Source organism: Macrobrachium nipponense, chromosome 13 (assembly GCF_015104395.2).
Source record: "Macrobrachium nipponense isolate FS-2020 chromosome 13, ASM1510439v2, whole genome shotgun sequence".
Classification (NCBI taxonomy): Eukaryota; Metazoa; Arthropoda; class Malacostraca; order Decapoda; family Palaemonidae; genus Macrobrachium; species Macrobrachium nipponense.
The window spans coordinates 20,931,874-20,958,650 of NC_087206.1; the positions used below are offsets into that span (position 1 = coordinate 20,931,874).

Sequence of the window (26,777 nt, forward strand, 5' to 3'; positions counted from 1 at the left end):
GGAAACAAGACGATGGAAGGGATAGCTTCCAGCGAACGCCCCACAAGAGGCACAACAGACAATAAAAACAAAGAACCCAAAAACGTACAAGGAGACTGCTCAAGGGATAATTAACGACCATCTTCATTTGCTTTGGTTGCCCCAACTTGTCGTACCACTGAAGTATTTAGCGTCCGACAATGCCAGCCTCTTAGTATGTCCTTATCCGACAAGAGTTCTGGGAAATAATTCAGAATTAAAAAGGAAAAGTGGTTGAATGGGTAGTTATCCGACAAGAGTTCTGGGAAATAATTCAGAATTAAAAAGGAAAAGTGGTTGAATGGGTAGTGACTGTGCTAAGGCACTGTCATAGGACAAGGGGGATAAAGCAACTGCCATTCAGCTGCATTGCATGAACTTCAAAACACAGAAACCTTGAACGAAGATATCAAAGAAATGTCACAGTATTGTGAAAATCCTAATGTTAGACGAAGTCCTTCTTTGGTCACTTCGTTCTAAATGAAAAGAATGCTTTGATTTGTAATACTTACATTTTCTGGACTTACGAAAAGAGTCCACAGAAACCATAGCTGTCTATGAAACAGGAATCGACATCTTAAGCTCATCTTCCTTACAGATTATGGATGGGTTGTAAATGACACTGAAATTATGAAAAGTCTTGCTGGTATCCATTCTATCATTTTATGGCCAAAGATATGCTTCCTTGGTTGTGCGGAGGGCTGTTGATGGGGACACAAATCTTAGAGCCATAGGATCTAGCCTAATTAGTCTCCTTCCTTCCATGAAACTCACAGGATATCACTAATTCACCGGCAAATCATCTGGGAAGGATCCATGAGTTCATAAGCTAAAAATCATTATGCAAATACTCTTTCAACACACAAAAGAACTTCCTCCTGAACAAAGCCAGTACGACAAAACCTGCGGGAGACCCATATAAGCGGGGGCAGGGAAGGGGGCGAGGCGAGAGATTATACAGACTTCTAAAGGAAGGGAGGGGATCCTATCTCAGCATTCATAAAAAGTCATGACTAAGATAAAAAAAAAAAAGAAAGAGACATCTTTGGTGGATCTTTGGTAAGGCTTTGAATTTAAAGAGATATGTAAAAAATAGGCTATCACAGAGCCATGATAAGGCTGAGTCTCACGAGAGAGAGTTATCCCAGGCCTTGGAGAGACAGACAGAAAGACAAGCAGACTGAGCATGCGCATATATGAAAGGTTGTCATGTTCATTTCGTAAAGACGTGTGTCATTGTATGAAAGACGAAATGTAGTAGTACTGAAATATCCAGACTTAGAAAACTGCAGAAAATATTGGGCTTAGCTCGCTATTATGAAATATTATTTCATAATACTCAAAACCAGCAAAAAGCGAGGAATTTCTCTCTCTCTCTTCAAGGCTTGGTTAAGGAAGGTAGGAGTTTAGAAGGGATGTAGTTTCCTCTACACTGTGTTTCAGGAATCAAAATATAATAAGTGATTTCGCCACAAAAAATAGATTCGGTTTTCTTTAGTTTAAATTCCCGCAAACTAATCGGTTTAAATTATAGTTTTTGTTATTCTTAATAATTATCGTCACTACAACTTCCAGCATTTCTTCAGAGTTAAAAATCGCTACCATCATGTCACTAGATTCTTTTGTACATCTTCGAAATCTCTAATGTTATTTATATATTTACTCGCTATTTATTGGGAGATGGATGTGAGGTCAGCCATTATACAAGAAATAGAAGGAGGAACCATAACTATTTAAAGCTGTCAGAAGGGGAGACGAGAAGATCCACCCAAGCAGACATTTCTTATAGGGACTAAAGGCTGTTGCTTTCTCACTGACCAAAAGGAGTCGAAGCAAAGTTGGCAAATCACAAGTTATGATTTATGCGCTTATATTTTTCCCCAGCGATACAGCTGATTCTTCAGGCCATGGAATTATCAGCCATTAGTCATTACATGATCTGCTCGTGGGTGGGTCCTTGCCAGTCTTGTAAGAAACTGGATTAAAATGAAAAATGAGAAACAGGTCAATAAAGGAGTATGAAAAATGGAAGCAGAGCTTTAACATTTAAGAATTTCAACAAAAAGAACAAAAGGTAAAAGCATAATGGGAAAAAAGTATGTCAACTGTGGAATAGTCAGAACAGAGAACAACATAAGAGAATTTGTAAAATGAGGATAAAAAAATGTATCCACAGGTGAAGCAAGTGAGAAGCTTGTGACAAAAAAAAAAAAAAAATAAAACTAGGGTGAGAGAGAGAGAGACGAAAACACACTGAATAGAAACCACTCGTGTAATACGTGTAAAAAAAAATAAGCAGATGAAAGCATGACTAAATACTGCTCAGACAATGAAGAAGAACGAGATGGCACAGACAAGTAAGACATCAGACAAAGACATAAGATATGCGAAGGAAAACTATAAAATAATAATAATAAAAAAAAGGGCGGGATTAATCTGCCATACCTAACATGACCTTAGCTACACCTTTCTATCTAGATAGAGCATAGGGCACATTGGGATTCCATTGGCTTACAGATAAAAGTCTCTCGCGTTCAGTCCGACACTGCATAAGTATTATGTGTTTTATACAATGCCATTCAGATATTATGTGGATATATTTTAGATTTCATACGTCATTATTACTTGTTTTCTCACCGATCAATTACTATACAATATACATACATACTGTACATGCATATATATATATATATATATATATATATATATATATATATATATATATATATATACGCAGTACATGTATCCATATACATGTATATGCACACACACACTAACATGTACACCACGAACACTAATTCATCAAAAATGTCACGTATCATTAACATTTTCATTATTATCACTGAATCTGTTGCACCAGGGCCATTTTCCCCCCCTCTCGCCCCGAGGGCTAGAAATGACCGAAAAAAAAATAGATCTCAGGATGAATCAAAAAAGAGTTTCCTTCCGCTGTACACAAGTCAGCCTAGGAGCCACATCTAAAAACTCTCTTCTCCTTTAACATTTTACTTCACTGGAGGATAACTATTGTTATTATCATTATTATTATTATTCCTCCTACAAGCACAAACACCACCACCAACGGCGGGTCCCTTACGACGATGACGACGACTACGACAAGAGTCCGTCCTCTTCCTCCTCCTCCTCTAGGGGCCAGGTCCTCTGCGGAGCTTTTAGAGAATGGGTGGGAGGAAAGTGCCGGAGTCGTCCAAGGAATTCTCGGCGGAGGTGCCATCCGGGTGGTTTCCGTTGACACCCAAGTTGGAGGTAGTAATGGTCGTGTTGGTGTTGGTGGCGTTGGAGGTCGTCGTCGTCTCCTGCTTGGCTCCAGCTTCGCCCACGGTGGCGCTGGCGTCGCGATGGCGCTTGCCTTTGTAGACCTGGAAGGAGAGGGACAACGATGTGGTTAACAGGGAAGGTTCTCGTTAGTAATATATCTTTTTCTCTTCGCGCGAGTCTTCTTTACGCGGAAAGTTTAATGAATATTGCTATGCAAGTAATGAAAGAGATCTCAGGTACAAATAAGTCATTAAAAATAAAATACTGAAATTTTAGTTTTCAAAAGAAAGGGAGAATTGCATCTAAAACTGGTTATAAGACTGTCTAAAGTGATAAAATTTTGCTGGCATAAAAACACTATTGTGACTAATGCTTTTATAATTAAAAAAAAAAAACCATCATCCTCCTGTGGAGAGGAAACACAAGAAACACGCAAGTGAATTCCTCTACTCAATATGATAGAAAAATAATTTCGAGAGCCTTTAAATTCGGGAGTATTATCTCTCATCAAAAACTATTTTGGATATTTTTCCTATAATAAAACTGCCCTAAATAGCGTAAGTCACACGAACCCCCGTACTTATTAGGTACCAGTAATTAACCCCGGGCTTAAAGAGAAGCAATCGGATGGTGAACACGCAAGTGCATAGGTCATCACACCCCTACCTGCTGAAAACTAATCTGATTACTAATACCTCTTTTGTTTCGTTTACCAAAACCCCGGGAGATTAACAACGAACCATGTTATGAGTCTACCCCATACTGCTTCTATAATTTAGTTAGAAACAGAGTAAGACCCCGTGCCGGCACGAAGCTTTGGTCGACAACAATAAACATGTTTTCACTTAATTTGCTTCTAATAAAACCTGACTCATTTATTCCCTTTTCATTTTACATTAATTAGCAACTGGTAAAATTCCGCTGGGATTGTCCTAAATTCCTATAAGGTAGTGGCTTCTAGATCTGACTAATTTTTAATATGACCTTAAGAGTCGACCTTTAGGACTTGATTTGCCTACTGGGGAGCCCTGATTATTTCTCCTGAAATCCAAAATATTGTAACCGAAAGTACTTATTTTCTCTAAAAGATATAAGTATTCAATGCCGGGAACTGAGCAAGTCCTCCCTGAGAATCAATTACTCTTCACAAATTGCCCGAGGTATCTCTCCTAGATAGCGAGTCTTCCTTCAGTACCTAATAAACATCAATTATCATTGAAAAGTCTCTATATAATCATTCAGAGATTTAATAATGGCTTTCATTTGCTGACTAAGTTCCATGGCATGCTACACTTGCTTAATTATCAAATTAATATTTTGTTAATATAAACCTAGCGGGACAGAGACTTCCTCTACGCCTCGAGATTTGGCGACAGGTTGGGGGTTGGGGAGTGGGAGACAAAAAGTCATATGTTTAAAATATAAATATGAATGAAAATCATATACTGTAAATTATATTAAAAAGAACTGAGGAGGCAAACCTATTTCATTTTTCATGCTAAAATGAGGGCTTATCTATGCATCCATTTCTAGTTCCTAAATACATTCTTTTTGGCATAAATGATAATATTTCCAAGCCAATATTGTGTAAGGGGATAAGTTTTTCTCCAATCCTTTAGTTTCTGTGTAGGCATTGATTGATGTTGCTTGCTTCTTTGTTGAGGTGTTTTATGCTTGCTTGCATGTTTGTTAACAGGTTTATACAAGATGCTACTGTGGAATTTTAGTATTTCGTCTTTTAACAAAAGTGGGCATAGTGACTGACAAGTGATTAGATTTTGAGAGAGATAGGAATGTAACTTTTGGGGAAGTAGGGTCCATTGACAGGGTTCGGAGGTGGAAGGGATAGGAATGTGTAAACCTGGCGGAGATTTGTGATGTACGAACAATCAAATCTCTATTCTCGTATCTCGGTTTTTCATTTTCTTTCCGGTGTTCTTTCCTCGTAAGTTAATGGCATTTTTTACTTGCTCAAAATACATATTCGCGCACTCTAATCAACATTATTAATATTCCCATACAAAAGTAAACTCAATAATTGAGAAATAAACGCTGCTGCACTACTATTACTACTACAGCATTAAACATATCGTGCGTTATATCTGTGATTTTATCACTAATAAAAATTGTTTTCATATATATATATATATATATATATATATATATATATATATATATATATATATATATACATATACATACATATATATATATATATATATATATATATATATATATATATATATAATATATGAAGGCAAAAGGCCAATAAAACACTATTTGAACGTTGCAGTGCACAGAAGGAAGTACTTGAAATATATGGTTGCAACGTTAAAATAACGTTTTATGGGTTGTATTGAAGCAAAACACATTCATATATATCGTATATATATAAATATAATATTTTCATATTCATATTTAAAATACATATACAATTTTATGTGCTAACCGTATAAAGAGTGAAGTTTTCATCCTCGGTGGAATCCTGAGTGATGGGCCCAGGTCGCCTGGGGACCCCAGCATTGGCCCCGTTAGCCACTCCACCCGCCCGGCGGTCTCCCGTGCCCGCCTGGGTGGATGTGGATGAGGTGGATGAAGAGGAGATGTTGGATGAGAGGGGAGAGTGGAGCCATTCATGCTGTAGAGCCTCCTCGGGTGTCATTCTGGTGCTGGGATCCCATCTGTAGGGAAGGGAAGGAGTTGTAGTGCGTGAGGAAAATCAGTTAAAAATACAAAAGGATGAATCAGCAAAAAAAGTAAGTACAAATATGAATAAGCAAAGAACTGAAGAAGTATACTAACTGATTTATTTATTTGTTTTGTTGGTCATTGCTATTTTATTATTTTTAATTGTAATTTTGATGGTTTTCGACATTAGTTTAAAAGCAAGTGCAAATATCTATATATATATATATATATATATATATATATATATATATATATATATATATATATATATATATAAATGTGTGTTGTGTGTGTATTTATGTATGTATGTATGTATGTATGTATGAAGTGTGCAAATATGAGTACAAACATGGAAGCATAACCGTATAACTTTTATACTTCCTTGTAATGACATCCCCCAACACGGGAAAAGCTGACACCATCAATAGTAAACTAAAAGTAATAAAATAAAAGCACTGTGATGTTTGGAATCACCTCGTAAGAGTGACAGCCGGATAAAAACGGAAAAATACGAGCCGGCATGATTCAGTTGCAGGAAATATAAAAAAGGTGGAATAAATAAAAGTGTACTGGGTAAAATATCAAAAATAGTGGGGGAAGGGGAGGGGGGTGTACTCACTCGAGGCAGCGTGCAATGAAGTGGACGAAATGCGGGTCTGAACATTTCAGGACGGAAGCCAGGTCACGTGAGCCGGGGCGTCTCTTCTTTCCTTTACTGTTTGTCACACACCTAGGGTTGCCCTTGGAGTCTGAAGTGAAGGCAGAAGGAGGTACACAGTGAGAATGATCACTTCTATTCTTTCTATTGGACATCAGACTCCATGTAATGCAAGAATAAATACTATAGTAGATTCACATTAACCGTACATTTGATGTCTAGGCCAGTCCCTTACGACGCTCCTGATTGGCTGTTGATAAGCCAATCACAGGGATAGAAACTCTCAGTCTCTCTCGAGAGTTCACATAGGCAGGATCTGTGTTCCACCTCTCCTGAGGTATATGTTTGAAAGACGTATCCGTCAGGAGAGGAGGAACACACATTCTGCCTATGTGAACTTTCGAGAGAGACAGAGTTTCCAGCCCTGTGACTGGCTTATCAACAGCCAATCAGGAGCGTCGTAAGGGACGGGCCTAGACATCAAATGCACGGCTGATGTGAATCTACTATGGTATATAAGGAATATATATGTACAGTAAATGAAATAATGAGAGTTTACATTTATAAATACAGTATGCAAGGAGGTAAACAGTGAGAATTATCACTTCTATTCTTTCTAATGGAGTCTGATGTCCATTACAAAAGCTAGAATAAATACTTGTATGTAATGGAATATATACAAGTATGTACAGTCAATGAAACAATAAGAGTTTACATTTATAAATATAGTATGCCACATCAAAGCTCTTCAATGCATGAATAAACATGTGTATGTAATCAAGCGAATTATTGTGTACAGTAAATGAAGTTATAAAAGAACGAACAATTACATTCATCGTATTAAAAAATTAAATTTCTGTAATTCAAGAATAAAAACGTTTAGGTAATAATATTTATACATTTGTGAGAGGTACATGAAATTATACAACAGTTAAAAGGAATACATTTTGTATCAAACTTCATATCTATGCCAGAAGAAACACATGCATCCAGTTAAAGAAATAAACCTATGTACAGTTTATGAAATACAATTACTATATCCTATAATAAACATAAATGCATATTTGGGATACACAGATAAAAATAATGTGAACAAATATACGGTGCATTATTACAAATATGTACATGGCTCCTATTCTAGCGACGTAAATGAGACTCTCTTACGCATGAATTATATTATTTAAATAAAAGAATTCTTATCTAGAGAAATAATCTTCTAATTAAATGAGCTCCGTCACTAATCAAGTAAAAGGTTGCTAGTAACGACGAAAAAATCTTCCTTTCCAATTCAAGCAAAATAAAAGGGCTAAAGGGAAACGAATAAACTATAAATTTTTCTTTCCTTGTCAAAGGAGCTTCTTTCATGCTGTACTGGTGCTGGCAGAAATGAGAAAATAAAATAGTTTAACTGCTAATTTAATTATCTAAATCTATGACACTCCCATGAGGTAAATTAGTTAGCAAAACACACCAACATCCTCCCACCAGTTAAATGAGTCTTCCTGAAGTGAGATAAATGAGTTGGCAGAGAAAAAAACGAAAAGAAAACTGTTTAATCCCCTGCCAAGAGCTCAATGATTTGGCAGGTATAAAATAAATAAATAAATAAATGAATGAATACATAAATAAACATAAATGAATAAATAAATAAAAAATAAATAAATAAATATATATATAATATAATTTAAAGTAACACTCACCGAAGAAGAGTCTACGTCTGGAGGCTGCAATGAGGAGGTGATGTGGAGGCAGCGAAAGAACCTCCATGATACAAGCAAGTTGTTCAACCTCATTTTCTCCCGGAAACAGGGGGTATCCTGTGTACAACTCAGCCAGGATACATCCTGCAGAGAAAAGGAAAATAAAACTTTATTCGATTATCGGCTGGTCGATTAGTGATGCAGCTTTCACACGGCTTTAAGGCGAGGTCAGTATCTGAAAAGATTTCCAAAAGTTGGTTAACCGTATATTCCTTTTAATCGAGAAATGTAGCGGCGCTCTCTCTCTCTCTCTCTCTCTCTCTCTCTCTCTCTCTTGTATGAACGAATGTATGTTAGTCCACTTCCATGGATACAAACGCAACTACATATAAATATTGTACAGTTACTCACAGATTCTGCAATAACACGTAAATCTCAGTTAACAAATGGACGCTGCTCTAACAATACCGGGCTAAAAAAAAGCATTAATCATTTCATACAGAATAGGGTAGAATACCGGCCAGAAATAAAAAGTCCAAAGAATACCTCCTGGACATTGGCGAACTTGCCTTTAATTTTAAGTGTATTTCAACAAATATTCTGTGATATTATGAGCATCAATAATACGTTGAAGGTTTTCTCTCGCGTACGAAGATATTAAAACAATTCTGCAATTTTTTTTCTGGTTGCAATAGAGATTTAATATTGTAAATGTTACAAAACATCAGCTATTCACGCAAGGATTACTACAAAATATAAATTACTCAGTCAAGCTCTGATCTAAAATATGATTTTATATTTTAAGGCTCATTCTGAGTTTTTATTGTATATCCGTCTAATGATAACTTTAAAATATATTTTATCCACCTGAGGGCTATTCTAATATAACATCCATTTTCAGATTATTGAAAAAAACTACTAAGATTCGTTCGAAACGCAGTCAACAGCTATGCATTAGTAATTAAACTGTTCTTTATGAAAACTAAAAAGACGGAAAAGAACGAACAGGAAATAATAAATCTGCATTTACACAAAAGGCAGGCTGTCATAAATTCGGGCCTAAATATATTTAAATGTATTTTACTTTTGGGACAATTTTGTTTTCGGGCAGCAGAGGAATGAGGAATGACTTTAGTCTTTCAGTTTTCAGACTATCCGGATGACTGGTTGGTCTACAATTAAGCCTGCCTTACGCCAACACAGGCTTACGGCCTTCGGCGGCCTGCAGAGAAGGATACTGAAGGAGACACCAGGTCTGACATGGGCCTCTGGGATCTATTTACCAACTATCACGCGTCAGGAAATGCATAAAGCCCAAATAAAAAAAATAGAGTTATTAAAAGTCAAAAGGATAAAAGAAAACCCTAGCGATAGATTCAGAGTGAGTGTCTGGGTGTGATGAAAGAGTTTTCAAAACCAGATCCGCAAATTTGATGAGCGTTAATTTCACAGGAGATGAACACCGTCAACAAAGATTACAGTTACGAGTCGAAAATTACGACTGTCAGAAGTGCTGCTTCCCCGTGCATTTGAGGGTAGGGGGTGGGGGAAAGAAAGTGGGGTGTTTCAAAGATGAAAAGGTGTACCCAGACCGGGAATGCACGAGGATATTTCTGAAATTTATAAACATTTTCTTAACCAACATACTTATCGAGGAATGAAACCGCTAAGATACCTCACGTACTTACTAGTATTCACAAGTTACTGCATTTTATGACCCCAGAACAATATAAGCCTAATTTTTACCGTTCCGACGTTCGAGATACATGAAATGTGACATTAAAAAAAAATCTTAAAAATCATCATTGGAACTTCCTCTACCATTAAGTTGCAATAGCTTATTATCCTTATCTCAAGAGATCTGTCAGTTAAAGAGCCTCACTTTATAACTAGCAAAAGTCATTGCCATGACACAAATTACCAAAAAAAATATAATAAAATAAAATAAAATAAAATAAAAAAGAATGTACTTCAAGTAATCCCTGAAACAGATATAAAAATCTACAAACATCGATTAACGTTATTTCAACATAGTAAGACATCCAAGACACTCAAAGATATAAAGCATCAATTAGATCCATCAATCACTACTATGCAGCAGTCATTACACTATTCCAGTAAGATGACAGCTTTCACTCTGGACAGTCAATGAGAGAGAGAGAGAGAGAGAGAGAGAGAGAGATCCTCTTTATGGTGTGGTAAGTCAGAAGTCTATCACCTTTCTTGATATGTTTTGCAATGTATTGGGCTTCATATAAACAGACGTATTATTATCTATTTACAATTTCACTATTTTTTTTATTTCATACTTCAAATGGTCTTAAATTAGGTCAAGTACTTTGAGGTTTGAACGTGTCTTTCGTAATAATAATAATAATAATAATAATAATAAATAATAATAAATGATAATAATTAATAATAATAATAATAATAATAATAAAATTATTATTATTATTATTATTAACATCCAGCCATTCTTCTTTACTACTCCCAAATGACCCTCTTCCTTGAACTAATAATACTACTACTAATAATAAAAATAATAATAAATCTCCCCCTTACTCGATCCCATAACATCATCCACTACCACAAGAACAACAACAACCCCGACAGGTGGGTAGGCCACTCACCTAGGCTCCACATATCGATGGGCAGGCCGTAAGGAAGGCCCAAGATGACCTCGGGCGACCTGTAGAAACGACTTTGGATGTAGGTATACACTCGCTGATGGACATAACAGGATGATCCGAAATCTATGATGCGAATACTGCTGCTTCCTCTTTGTTTCAGTAATACGTTCTCCTGCAAGAGGAAATTAATAATAATAATAATAATAATAATAATAATAATAATAATAATAATAATAATAATAATAATAATAATAATAATAATATTTTGGTAGAAGGCCCTCTTTTATGTAAATGCTGTTAAAAAGAATGGCACAATTCACCGAGATGATTTTATATATTGTTTTTTTTTCTATTTTCCTTACAATTCGCTTTTCAGGTTCAGTTACAATATATAACATCAACTCGCTTAATTTTGCCATTCTTTTAAACAACAATAATAATAATAATAATAATAATAATAATAATAATAATAATGGTTTTTTATGGATTTTTATTTCTGGTTTCGCTATTGCTTCATATCATCTGCCTTGTATGATTACAACAACAACAACAACAACAACAACAACAATAATAATAATAATAATAATAATAATAATAATAATAATAATAATAATAATAATAATAATAATAATAATGGTATTTTATTGTTTTTTTACTATTCTCACTATTGTTTTCATATCCTCGGACTTTCATATGATGATAATCATGATCACCATCATGATCAGCATCAACTCGATCGAAATTACATAATGAAATATTTATAATTCTGATACCAAATGAAGAACAACTATAACTTAGTAAACGATACGTAAAAAAATCCATTTTTGCAACATCACATGTAGGAAATGAAATATTATTTTCAGAAACAGTCATATCAGAGTATGATTTGTATAAAATACCTCTGACTAAGAGGAAAAAAAAAACTTTATATTTTACTACTATTATACAAATATTAATCTCTATTATATCTTTATTTTCACCGAATACGTAATACAAAATGAAAGCGCAAAATACCTTACCAGGCACAAAAAATAAATCCCTTCAAATGTACAACAACAAAAATTAAAGAAGAACCATGGAGGTTAAATCCCTTACCGTCTCCTCTTTTTATTCCTTTTCCTAGTGCAAGAAAAATAAAAAAAAAGGGGGAAAAACGACAATAAAGACGATCTCTGTAAAGTCACGTTCACAAGAGTTACCTTTTCAACCTAACTCAAAGTCTAGATTCTTTTTAATAAATAAATAAGTATACAAATAAATTAATAAATAAATACAGGAATGCATAGCGAACGTGTACTAGCAATATCCGTTTCACTGAAACTCAAGCCAAAATCCCTTTTATCAGCAAACTATTGAGAGAATGTCCATCAAAATTTCACACTGATGAATCTTTTTAAAGAGACATCTCGAATTTTAAATTCCGAGCTTCACCAATTAACTAGGGCATGAATACAGGCTTATGATACGCATACTGTGTTAACATATGGTTTTGAGAGGCTGGGCTACCAATTTAAAGCGCAAGGGATTTCGGTAACTTATTTTGTAGAACATACAACGATTGCACCGTATTATTAGTTGATGTCTAATATATACTAATAATAAAGTTCAAAGCTCAGTATTTTTTAAAAGAAACGAAGAATAAAGCACTAATGTTATTAAGGCATTTGTCTATGCCTTCTGTTCAAAGTCAATCAAGAACTTTATGTAGATTAAATGCGAGTTAGTTTAGAAACAATAGATATCTGATTATACATCAGATGGCTGCACAATCCATATTAACAGTATCATTCATTTGCTTATTTATTGATTGATTGACTGACTGTTTTATTTATTTATATATTTATTTATTTACGTAAATCGTACTACTCGATTTCGCAGCCCGATACTGCCAAAATATTTTGTATACCGGATGCATATTTAAAGTCCCGCATGCTTGTTAAGATGATGCTCCGTATAAGGAAAAGCATAAAATACCCAGAAACATGCCCGTGTGATAATACCTCAATTCGATGCTAACTAAAGAAGTACCGCATATTCAAATCTAAGAATGTCTGACGAACTACACTAATAAAACTTTCTGCTAACTTTTGTGGATGAAACTCTGAAGACTAAAAATGTCAGCAGGCTAGTTTCCAAAGGACAACCATTCTCATCGTAAAATTAATGTTTTAAGGTGGGATTGTTTAACGATCATTTGGCTACTTCTTGTAATGTCTGTTCTTTACTTCTGCATTTTTTTTCTATACTTCGTTACTTCTGCTTTTTTCTATAGGGCTTGTAGCACTGTCCTTCCAGTTAAGGAAATTAAAGGATAATAATAATAATAATAATAATAATAATAATAATAATAATAATAATAATAATAATAATAATAATAATAATAATACACCCTAGCAACTGTTGAATACTATCCCCTAGATAACCACTATAGATGAAATTAAAAACGATCTCATTAACTCAGACAATAAACTGCTAGATAATTGAGTTTATACCTAACAGAGGAAGGGTGCTAAGAATATGACGATCATTAAAGAGGAAAGCTCCGTCAGATCATTTTTTTTTAATTCGATAGGTTAAGATAACCCCAGGCTCACTGTCTCGAATACGCTTTTCGCTGGCGTGGCATCGAGGCAAATCGATCATTGTACTTGAGACTCATTTTCTTCTCGTGTTTGTTTCTTTCTTTTCTTGAATCATTACAAATCGGGAACCAGTATATTTCTGTTATTTTTCTTAGAACATCAGTAATATGGTCTTCAACTTTTAATATCAGAAATATGCTGGCAATGGATACATTCTATACCAGGAAAATAAATTCGGTTTAACCCAACCCTTTTGATCTTTTTCATTAGTGGTGTAGGTACCAAGGCAGAAGTTTGTAAAGAAGTACGCGATCACGCATGCGCAAAGTAAACTGTTCTGCAAATGAAGGTAGGCGTTACTGAGCTTAAACCCTTAGGTGAAGCTTACACAGTAGCTCAGGGACTTGGAAACCTGAAGTAAACAACGAGAACTATGATTCTCTTCTCTATCCAGCTGTAACGTTCTTCCACATCTATTCCCACCATTCTCCAATCTACATTTTGTGCTGTGGAAACTCGACTGAACTGGCCGTCCAGTATTCACGCAGGACATTAATCTCTTATCTGGTCGAAGACAAACGTAACTGGGCATTGAAAATTCCTCCTATTTGATCACATATTAACCGAAAGGTTTTCACCATTAAATACATGCCTTCCTTATCCTACCATAGATGTTTGAAGTGAATTGAAAACACTGAGTTCCCGGTAAAGCGTGTTATATCTTTTAACTTATCTAAGTTTAAATGGAATGAACATCATGAATTCCATAAAAGACATTCCACCGTTTATCTTATGAAAGCTCAGCTGACTAAACATCTGGAATTCCACATAATACATCCACCTCTTGCTTATCGAAACTCAGAAACACTGAACATCCGAGATTCCACATAACCGACCTCCACCTTTTATGTCATGGAAATTTAATTGCAATAAACCCTCGGAATTCCAAGTTAAAGCGTCCACGACTTAACTTATGAATGCTCAGCTAAATTGAACATCGAAAATTCCATGTAGGACACCCATATCCTATCTCATTAAAGATCAAGTGCAGTAAACCTTCGGAATTCCGAGTTAAACATTCATCCTTTATCTCACCTAAGCTCATCTGAATTTAGCATCCGCAATGCGATGTGAAACATCTTTCCCTCATTCATACTTCACTGAGGATCAGGAATTCTACATTATGACGCAGGGCATCTCCAACGGTTACAATAATCTTTCTATGACTTCCGGAAAGGGCATGTGAGTACTAATTCGAGGTCTCTGAACCCGTTCGGTTCTCAGATTCCAAATAAAAAAACTCTGACTAAGAATTCTCTCGCTACTAAATTCCGGTTCTTTATTTCGTTTTCCTTTGGCAATATTTGCATCGGCACGTTCTCGGTATGTTTCTCTCCACTTTCTGTATATTCAAAGGCACGTTAGAGTGTTTGTTGACACTGATACACACACACACACACACACACACACACACACACACACACATATATATATATATATATATATATACTATATATATATATATATACAAACTCTTTTGTGTGTGCGTGTCTATTTACATTTGGCGATGAAAGTATGTGTACAAGTAATGTCTACTTTTATGTACACCGGATAAAAACATCTTAGTAGTGTACTTGTACACACATGTGCTCGTAAGCCTCGAGTGTTTGCCAGGTAAACGCGTGCACAAGGTCTGAAAAATATTCTGTAGATCTTGCGCATGCGCGGCCCTTGTTAATGAATTCGTATATGTATAAATGCGCATGTAAATCCCACATGCCTAACTTCTTCGCTTCATGAACCCAGGATTTTAGTGTCTCCTGAGAGAGAGAGAGAGAGAGAGAGAGAGAGAGAGAGAGAGAGAGAGAGAGAGAGAGAGAGAGAGAGAGAGAGAGAGAGAGATCAAGGACAAAGAAACTCTTTGCCTCTAATGGATGATGAAAGTACGCAAAACTGAGTAAAAGAGGAAAAAAATGAGGACGTCTCAGAATGTGACAAGGAGTGCGAGTGTCCTTGCATGTAGGAGTCCGCTCGTTGTTGCCAATGCAGCTTAAATTCTTGAACTCTGACGCCAGATAACTCTTTACATGATAGGTATGTAATTTTTTTGCACTTTTTATTTGTTATATGAAGGAGTACTTTAGTATCTTTCTGAGTCAATTATCACTAGTTCTTGTTGTCTTCTAAGAATGACAACACACTAATCTTAAGTTTAAGACCAAATGTTTCAGTGGTACTACTCAAGAAAGGCATCTCACAAACCCTCAATCTCAGAAATATGACCCACTAATACTCATACTTCCAAGAATTAACTAATCAACTTTGTTTTCCTCCAGACTGTGACTGAAGGTAGTTTCGTACGATTTCGTCCATTTTCTCGTATTCAACTGCAATCAAGGTGAGTTCTAGGCTAGGCTACATCGCAAAACTAATGGGTCCCTCAGATTCCTGAGCAACGATCCAATCTATCTCTTGATGGAATGAAATTGTTTTTATCCATTTTTATTGGCAACAGAATCCTGGATTTTCCGATTATTATGCTGCTGGTAAAATTGACAGCCAAAAATGGAACATTTTTCTTGATCGAGCCTCTTTCTTCAATGCGATATGAAATTAAGAATACAGTATTGTAACCAACTGGTGATTTAAAATACTGAATGATGATGCCAAGTATTTCCTTATAAAAGACCCATGTGACCCCTTTCTCTCAAGATTAAGGAAATTTCAATACTTTGAAAATATATTTCGTTCTATAATGGAATTAGAAATTTTAGCTAGAGGCCAAACGCAGAAGACATGAGTTCATTCAGCGCTGACAGAGAAATTGATAGTGAAAAGGTTTTAAAGGTGAAACAGGATGAGAATACGAACATAGGCACATTAAAAAGAATGAAAGGAGCTGCCGAATTGACGCTGCAAAAACCGTAAGTAATCTCTATAAAGTACCGGGTGAGGTTCACTCAACATTTCTTTAGGTTGACAAAGCGATGAAAAACCTCACAGATGTGAACTGGCTGCCAATAAAAACTAACAATTCCCCCAAGGTCTTTTCAGCATCAATAAAAGTTAAAACGTATATAAACGTATAAACGTACAAAAGTATATAAAAAGAACATTTACAAAAGGTCCAGTATACCTCAACCTCAGTTTAAGTTGAAACGTCTACCAGAAAAATATTTCCACAAGGTCAAATACTTCACATCAAATACTTCACTTCCGATTCGTGTCTGGTTATTCAGTCATATTGTGTTAGTTCTCCCTCTAAAAACTCGATTCTATCAGCATTTATGTTTAGTTATATACTTAAATGTGTGTCTTCTGTCTATAAATACCTCTTGTCTCCGCACTTGACTTATCAACATATCTCTATCTACACATGCATATAAGCAATTTCTGTGTGCGTGAATATATAAATATAAATATAAATATAAATATAAATATAAATATATATAAATATATATATATATATATATATTATATATATATATATATATATATATATATATAATTAACTAAAATCTCTCCACCGAAATGCAACTCGCGGAACAACATGATCCTAATGGGTACCACGAATCAATAGAGTTATCAGTTAGTCATCCTATTGATTACCATTAATTAATGATGAAAAATGACCCCAAAATATAATGAATGGAAATTTGCCCATTTGCCGTTCTTTTCTTTCTTTTAGTCATAACAGATACTTCGATTTCTCAGTTAGCTTTGAATCAGCGTTAATGAACACAGAGAGAGAGAGAGAGAGAGAGAGAGAGAGAGAGAGAGAGAGAGAGAGAGAGAGAGAGAGCCAGGGGTTTGGGGTTGTTAAAGAAGAAGGGATGGAAAAAGAAAATGCTTGTTTGTTGTATTTTGTGCAACGCACGTTCATCATGTAGTCGATTTGATAGGATGATTCTGGCTTAGTACTACCCTAGTCTATTAATTCTGGCACCACAATGAATTTCCAAAACCACATTTTCTATTCCTTTATCTTCTTATTTTTTAAATACAACACCGTTTACCATTCTCAACATACTGAGTAGGATTTTATTTTTTCTAAAATTCATCTCAAATATATCTGAACGGAATTCAGTCTGTTGCCAACCTGAAGCTTATTCTATCATCAGCTGTAACACGATTACAGACTTCATCTTAGCCAAAATCTATTGCCACTTCTACGGCTAATCTACGGTTATTCCTCTTGAACAAAATGTATTTCCAGTTCCTTCAAAATGATGGAAATTTGATCCCTCTTCTCGTCCTTTTAAGAATCTGAATTTCTGTAGACCAAAATTAATTTTTATCTCCCGCAAAACAGGAAACTTATTTGTCTGAGCCAAACGCGACTGCAGTGTAATTTTATTGGTAGGCAAATACTAAGTACCACCAACATTTCTAACCTAAATTCGTCTAACTTTCATCTCAATCGCAAATATATCTAATGTTTTCTCCGCCTGACACAACATATGCCTCTTTTACCACCGCCTTCACAATAATGTAATTCTCCCTAACATTAATTGCATCTCCAACTCGACTACACTCTAACCCCTCTCAGCAAAATATGTATTACCAACTAAAAGCCCAATAGACTTCTGATTCCTCCTGATACTAAATGCATTTGTAACAACTCCAACACTATGACCAAAATATAACATTATTACAGCATTCCTCTTATTAAAATCCTATCAGCAACGCAGACTTGATTGCATACCAACTTCTCTTGCATCTCCAACATAACCACACCATTTCTCCTATCGAAAATCAATCGCAACATTTCCAACATAATTTAATTCTACCAACTTCTGGAAGAGGAATGCATCTCCACCACTTCCAGAACGACTAACACTCTTTCCTCTCGAGCCAGAATACTTCCCCGACACTTATAGAAAGACTGATACCCCTTTCCTCAGGAGTCAGAATACTTTCCCGACACTTCCAGAACGACTAATACCCCTTTCCTCTGGAACCAGAATACTTTCCCGACACTTCCACATCCCACATCGGCTAATACCCCTTTCCTCAGGAGCCAGAATACTTCTACGACACTTCCAGAACGACTAATACCCCTTTCCTCAGGAGCCAGAATACTACTACGACACTTCTAGAACGACTGATACTCCTTTCCTCCAGAGCCAGAATACTTCTCCGACACTTCCAGAACAACTGATACTCCTTTCCTCCAGAGCCAGAATACTTCTCCGACACTTCCAGAACGACTAATATCCCTTTCCTCCGAAGTCAGAATACTTCGACCCTTCCAGAACGACTGATACTCCTTTCCTCCGGAGCCTGAATACTTCTCTGATGCTTCCAGAACGACTAATACCCCTTTCCTCTGGAGCCTGAATACTTGTCTGACGCTTCCAGAACGACTAATATCCCTTTCCTCCGAAGTTAAAATACTTCTACGACGCTTCCAGAACGACTAATACCCCTTTCCTCCAGAGCCAGAATACTTCTCCGACGCTTCCAGTATGATTACTGCGCAGTCTTCGGCGAACCTTCCGATTGTAATCACACCCACTCAACTGGAGTGGAAAATCATCATTCAAGGAGAGCCTCGTTTCTTAAGATCTACCCCGCATTCAGAAGCAAAAATGGGCTTGCTTGTAATGGTTCCTGGGAGTTTGTATGCCTGATCTATCAGGCACAGCGCCGGAACAAGGAAATAATAGACAGCATCTGGTTAACTACTGGATTAAGATGATTTAGAGTAAGTGGGGGAGAAATTAAGTTTATTAGTACTCTGAGGAGTAATTTCGAGTTAATGAGATCTGAGAGAGAGAGAGAGAGAGAGAGAGAGAGAGAGAGAGAGAGAGAGAGAGAGAGGCAAAATTAATGAATGCAATGTAATTCAGAAGAAAATTATAATGGGAGCATTAGTGAATGAAAGAAATAAGAATGTAGAAGTCACATGGTAGTATCGATTGATTAACTGATTCACTACAAGTCATGTGGCTTCAACTAACAGGCTCACTGGCGCCGTAAAAAGTCGAGAAGTAGACATTGGAATATGAGAATAAATAAAAATTGTGTTAATAATAGAATAACAGGCATTGTCAGCAATCATGATATAACTCGAAAGAAAAGTAAATAATCGCATTAATCCAGACCATGGCATGTAAAACGACTGGGGCCCTCAATAGGCTTCATGAACGCAGGAAATACAAATGCAGATTATGAAAACGAATAAGGTGTAGAACTAAGACATTTTTGATAAACAAAATGACACATGAAAAACGTTTAACACTACATATTGGGCCTAAACTAAATGGAGACTTACGTCATGAATGGGATAAAGAGAGGAAAAAAAGCTCTTAGAATACAGGCAAGCAGAATGCTGAAGCCCGTAGAATTCAGACTTACACTATATTACGAGTTAAAATATAGGCTTACAGAAGGTTGAAGACCCTGGAATACAAACTTACAAAATGCCGAAGAGCCTAGAATACGGGTTCACAAAGGGCCGGAGACCCTAGAAAACACTTACAGAACGCCGAAAAACTAGAATAGAGACCTACAGAACGCTGAGGAGCCTTGCATACAGAATTCCAGAAGACCCTAGAAAATAGGCTTACAGAATTCTGAAGAGTCTAGAATTCAGACTCACAAGGACGAAAAGCCTATATAACAGAGTGAGTGGAACCACACAGGAGCTTAAAGAAGAATTTACAATGATTAATGAAGTTTATAGAGATTAGAGAATTAAAAAATATAGATAATTCAAGTCCAAAGTGAAAATTAAGTGAAATTAAGGGACACTAATTTTAAAAGACAACGGATCGTCAGCGTATAACACAATTTGCCACAGAATAGGGAATCACAGAAGGTAGAGGACTTAATGATATGGCTTAAAGTTAGCAGAGGATTAGAGAATACGGAAGTATTTTTCTCTCTCTCTCTCTTACATAGAAGACGGGAGGGTATAGAATACAGGCCATAGTGGGAGGTCCTGGGGCGGTCACAGAGGAAGAGCTGGAAGCGTTTGGATCGATATCGTGGCCCGAGATAGGCTGGCAAGCGCCCCCGCCCCCTCCCTACCCCCTTTCCCAAACCCCTTAACCCCCCATCATTTCTCCAGCTCTCCCTCCACCCAAACCCCCGAAAAAAAAGCATTTCTCCTCTTCTTGTAGCGAGGGAGAAGGAGAGGAAGAACAAAAACAAACAACTGGAACGATAATGCAAACGACCACTGGAAAAGTAACGGTAACAACAAAAGCAACAACAGACAAAATCAGCAAAAGCAACGCCGTGGCGTTGAGTTTCCTTTCGTTCAAGATAAAAGCTCTTTTGTGATTTAAACCTTGGAATAAGCAACAGACATACAGACAAACACGGAATGTTGCAGATCCTTTGGACGTTAATCCATTAAAAAGACAGGGCCTTTCGTATTTCATACATGGATAAATGAAATAACAGGAAGATAAACACAGAAAAACAAAATCGAAATGTTACATTTTATCGATCTGGAGTTCAGTTGAAAAAAAAAAAAACATGTAAATCAGAAAGAATAAGACAAACAGCAAACGGAAAATTTCCAATCACGTCAACAGTAACTCAATATACACAGAAATACGATGCCAAATAAGATGAAAATTCCAGGGATTTTTCGACCATCTTCAACGTTCTCTTCAGATGTCAAGAATTTATTGTAAGTAACTGCACAAAGGAAGATAAAAGAATCAAATCAATCAACCAGGCGACCTATCGCCCTTACAAAAATTTCGTTAATTGGTCTCTCGAACCCCGTGATTCGTGTAAAAAAGAAAAAAATTGTAAAATTCTCCTAAATTGTTATCGTGTTAGTCTACTAACAGAAAGAGAGACAAGTTAAAGCTACATTTTCATCGTCTTTGTGCATATAAAACTGCATTTCATTAAGAGATTCATCACCTCTTTGGTGGATATAAAACCTGATTCCATAGAGATTTATCACCTCCTTGGCGCATATAAAACTGGATTTTTAAGTATATTTCAAGTATATTTTCGACAATTATGACTTTTAGTTGAGTAGTTAATTTGTAGTCATTTATATTATTCTTTTGACAGTCAAGAATACGTAATATCTCCCCGATTTGCAAATATGATGATCTTCGGGATATTATTAACTAACGAATTCCTTTCGTGTCGAGAAATAATGCTGACTTATTAGGTTTAGTAGTCTTAACTGCAACCACGGAACAGTTCATTTATAAAACTGGGTTTCATAAGGAGATTTATCACCTCCTGGGTGCATATAAAACAGGATTTCATAAAGAGATTTATCACATCCTTGGTGCATATAAAACAGGATTTCATAAAGAGATTTATCACCTCTTTGGTGCATATAAAACAAGATTTCATAAAGAGATTTATCACCTCCTTGGTGCATATAAAACAGGATTTCATAAAGAGATTTATCACATCCTTGGTACATATAAAACTGGATTTTATGAAGAAATTTATCACCTCCTTGATGCATATAAAATTAAATTTCAATCTGTATTTGATAAAGGTTTTTTCGCAATAGAAATTCCATCTGACACGTCATGGAGACAGTATAGTATTAATATCCAAATTAAACACCGTGTCTTACTATATAAATATATAGATATATATATAATATCAATATATGTATATATATATATATAAAAACTTTCCAAATGACCAAGCTTTCAATGCAATTTGTAGATATATACAACCAAAACAGAATAACAAAATCGCTTTACAAAACAATACACCGATCTTCCCTTCTCTTTTTCCTCCTGCCCAGCCAAGGAAGCCATCCAAGATTGTGTCATTAAAAGCTTCAGAAACGACTAGACAACATCACAGCGACTTCTAAAGAAGGCTGGGAATAGGGGAGCCATATGCCAAGGCTACAAGCATCGGTATATGGAGGGCTGGAACAATGGGTGGTCTAATGGAGGTCTTTGATGTAAAGAGAAGGAATATATTCTCGTGTGTGTATATATATGTTTATATATATACATTTATATATATATATATACACAGGTATATATAATATATAATACCCATATATATACTAATATATACATATACACATGTATAATATATTTTATTACTTTTGTAGACAAGCCACCGCCGCCTTGGTCTGTCACTCAAGACACCGAGGTTTTTTCCCTGTGTGAGTCATAGTCAGAAATTTATTTCTGTGAAAGAAATGCTGATATATATTTATTTATTTATTTATTTATTATTTATATATATATATATATATGTATGTATATATGTATATATATATATATATATATATATATATATGTGTGTGTGTGTGTGTGTGTGTGTGTGTGTATAAAACATATGCATTCATACACACGGAAGCACACACACACACACACACACAAACATATATATATAATATATATATATATATATATATATATAATATATATATATATATATGTATGTCTGTGAGAGAGAGGAGAGAGGAGCGAGAGATGAGAGAGATGAGATGAGAGAGAGAGAGATGAGAGAGACGAGAGGAGAGAGAGAGAGAGAGAGAGAGAGAGAGAGAGAGAGAGAGATTTAAAAACATTCAAAATTACAGTACAGTTTCCTTTCAATTTTATTCAACAAACATTTCTCTGGAAAGTCACTTTAAGCGTAATAGAGAGTAAGTATTTCAGCAACAAAGCCTAACCGTGAATTTCAGAATTTCAGGGCTTTACTAATACTGCTATAGACTGATCACGTCATCTACCCTATCTGGCTGTTTGCTCATCTAATTATGTACAACCTTTAATTAATACTTCAATTAAAACGTCTTATCGTAGGCTTCTTCTTGTGGGAGCCTGCGCCTGATTTCAACCTACGCACTCTCTCTCTCTCTCTCTCTCTCTCTCTCTCTCTCTCTCTCTCTCTCTCTCTCTCTCGTGGAAGGCAGAGAATATAGTTCACACCGTTTTTTTAAGTTGAACCTGTAGATTGTTCTTATCTTACACAATCTAAGGCTGTCTTTACCTGCTATTAATGACACCTGTCCCTTCATAATTTTTTTTCCTTTTAATATGATAGTACTATATATACTAGAAAAGTCTTTCCTTATACAATGTTGATGTGGCAGTAAGCATGACTTCCTTATTCCAAAATGTATAATATCCTTTAATAATGCTGATGAAAGGTCGGCTATTCTGTGGCTACACTGTATGCTCACCATACTGTCTTAATACGCAATATTGACGAAAAAATGCACTATGCAAATATCAAAAGCAAAGAAGATATCACAGGAAACACGTACAAATAAAATAGGCTCATTAATTCACTAAAAGTAAAAGGCGGCATGGGCATATTCCCATAGGGAAAGGGAAATTGAATTTACATCTTAATAAAATCGCATTTATAAGAAGCTTCGATTCGAGGGAAGAGGGGGATCGGAAAAGGAGGAGAGAGGAAAAGGGTAGGGGGTGGGGGCTAGAATTTAGGGAGGGGATAAAGAGATTGGGAGGGGGTGGGGGAGTAGTGAGGTCTTGAGAATGAAATATTCTCTTTTCATCTTTTTTTATTTTAAGAGACGAACGCTAATTGTTATGAAAGAACCCCCATCCAATCAATTAGTGAAGTATTCTCATCCTCTCTCTCTCTCTCTCTCTCTCTCTCTCTCTCTCTCTCTCTCTCTGCCACTTTGAGTCCTCTTGTTCTCTCTCGCCTCCAGGGACCTATGAAGACTATCTAATAACCTTACCATCATTTGTTGTATTTCTTTTTTTTTCAAGCTATACAAGATATTTAGATGTTAAATTAAAAAGTAGAAAGTTTACTGTCTGACAAATAATACTGTAGATAACAAAGCAAGTAACTTTTTAATTAATAAATGACGCTTAAAGATGGACTTTCTGTCAGATAATTAAGTTGTAAGTAAGCCCTTTATCTGAGAAAGACAAAAATTAGTTACAAACATGAACCTATTATGACAAATAAATGCATGAGCAATTGAGCTGACAAACAAATAAAGCAATAAGAACCACTTGCACTTTGCAACATACCAAAAAGCACTTTCACCGGCAAAACTGACGTACCATTAATCACCGCTATTGACTTATGTTCCCCATATTGATTATGCAAAACGGACAAACAATGAGAGTAGGAGCTATCTACAAACAACTTAAAATGACGTATTATTTTTACCTGTCAACTTTATTTTAAATTCTGATTAATGTTCTCTCTTTTGTTCGTCTTTCAGTACACAATCATCATAATGATCATTGGAAAATGCTTCTGTTTATGATGTGTTCTCTCTCTCTCTCTCTCTCTCTCTCTCTCTCTCTCTCTCTCTCTCTCTCTCTCTATATATATATATATATATATAATATATATATATATATATATATATATATATATGTATAGTGTATTTCACTGTAAAAACATCGCGTTTTAGATGAGTATTTAATAGTTATTTTCTTAACCTCTTCTTATATACTATATATATATATATATCATATATATATATATATATATATATATATATATATATATTTATATATGTATATATATATATATATATATATATATATATAATATATATATATATATTATATATATATATGTATGTATGTGTGTGCGTGTGTGTGTGTATGTGTAATACATTTGCTTGTGTGTATTTACCAGCCACGATCACTTCTTAGCCTCTCAACTTCCTTCCGCTGGACGCATTTATCCTTAAAAACGTATACCTGAGCGGGAATCGAATGAAGAAACTTATACTTTCCTTGGCAGGAATCGACCTCACGCGCGAGAGGTTCCAGCAACAACGCCAGAGAATGTCAAGAGGCTAAGAAATTACTGCGGCTGTTAAAACTACTTCTATATTTCTTCATGTGTTATGTATGTATGTATATACGTAAGTATGTGTGTGTGTGCATATATATATATATATATATATATATATATATATATATTAATATATATATATATATATATAATATATACATATTCGTGTTGTAACTAGCAACATCGTTGTCCAATCGGGAGGAAGAACTACTTTCAAGAATGTACTATAGGTCTGGATATGCCCTGTTTAACCCACATGTTTCTCATGACGTAAGCAGTGTAATGAATACCTGGTAGTCAGCAGAGAGAGAGAGAGAGAGAGAGAGAGAGAGAGAGAGAGAGAGAGAGAGAGAGAGAGAGAATACTTGCCTATGTATATCCAAAATCGTCAATTTCTATAACGCGCATCTAAGTGCAAACACAAACCCGTATCCTAAACTTCTGAAGAAGTAACAACTTCAAACAACTTCTCATCTTTTACATGGACGGAAATACTCATACGCGAGATCTACCACTCCTATTTGTACGACTTGAAAGAAGTTCTGCGAAATTGTTCCGCTGAAATTACTCGAGGAGGAAGAAGGGGCAGAAGAAGAGGAGGAGGAAGAAGAAGAAGAAGAAGAAGATGAAAGAGGGATATGTACACCTTAGTTCTCATAGATATGATATTTTGGATGTTAGGAAACGTGTGTGTGTGTATGTGTGTGTGCGTAGCTTTTTGTTGCCAGTGATTGTTGATCCTCGTGCATTTGGTCCATTTTGCAAGGATCCTGATTGTTGCAGAGACTTTCTCTACAACTGGAAAGTTGCCGAGTTACTTCAAACTATCTTATGCGCATTAGAAAACTTGTAATTTCTGTCTTTTCATAACCTGACAACTTATGATAGCTGGCGAGTTACTTCAAACTGTCTTTTTTGCATTAAAAAATTTATATAATTTCCGTCTCTGTGGCCCTATGACTTTTAAATCAGACTCAATGCCTCTCCCTGACGTTCGCAATATACTAGTTAAGCTACTGTGCTTTGAGTGATTTCAGTCCAGTCATTAAGTAGATCTCCAGTAGCCAGTGCTTAGAGATTCTCCAGAACGTTGGCTTTCCATCGTCTCCTAGGTCTATCAGCCGATCCGCTGGCAGATATAGCCAGCCCCATTCCTTTTCGCTTCGAAGCCTAAAATAAATGTAATTTTCAAGAACGTCACACCCTCCACCCAAGCACCCCAGCCTCCCTTTATCCCTACAAACCACCAACAAAAGGGCGGAGGTAACGGGAGAGCATTGAAATCTAGGTCACGGCGTATCACATGAAAAAAAAAAAAGAAGTCACCCAACAACGGCAGGTGATAAAAGAGATGAGGGAGCTTGATAACATTCCGAAAAAAAGTGATTTGGTCTCAGAGGAGATGGAGAGAATGGCAGTGTGATGGAGGGGGGTAGGGGCTGTTGTAATACCCAAAAGG

General features: G+C 35.8%; 1 protein-coding gene across 1 annotated transcript in view; it reads right to left on the reverse strand.

Moving 5' to 3' along the window:
* The window catches only part of LOC135225679 (dual specificity tyrosine-phosphorylation-regulated kinase mbk-2-like), a 306,246-nt gene that overhangs the window by 2,562 nt on the left and 276,907 nt on the right, over nucleotides 1-26,777 (reverse strand). Inside the window, 5 exon segments of the mRNA XM_064265021.1 lie at nucleotides 1-3,398; nucleotides 5,747-5,978; nucleotides 6,605-6,734; nucleotides 8,344-8,487; nucleotides 10,974-11,145. The exon segment at nucleotides 1-3,398 is cut by the window's left edge and continues 2,562 nt beyond it. Of these exon segments, the coding sequence (XP_064121091.1) occupies nucleotides 3,192-3,398; nucleotides 5,747-5,978; nucleotides 6,605-6,734; nucleotides 8,344-8,487; nucleotides 10,974-11,145 (885 nt within the window). The 3' untranslated portion in view covers nucleotides 1-3,191.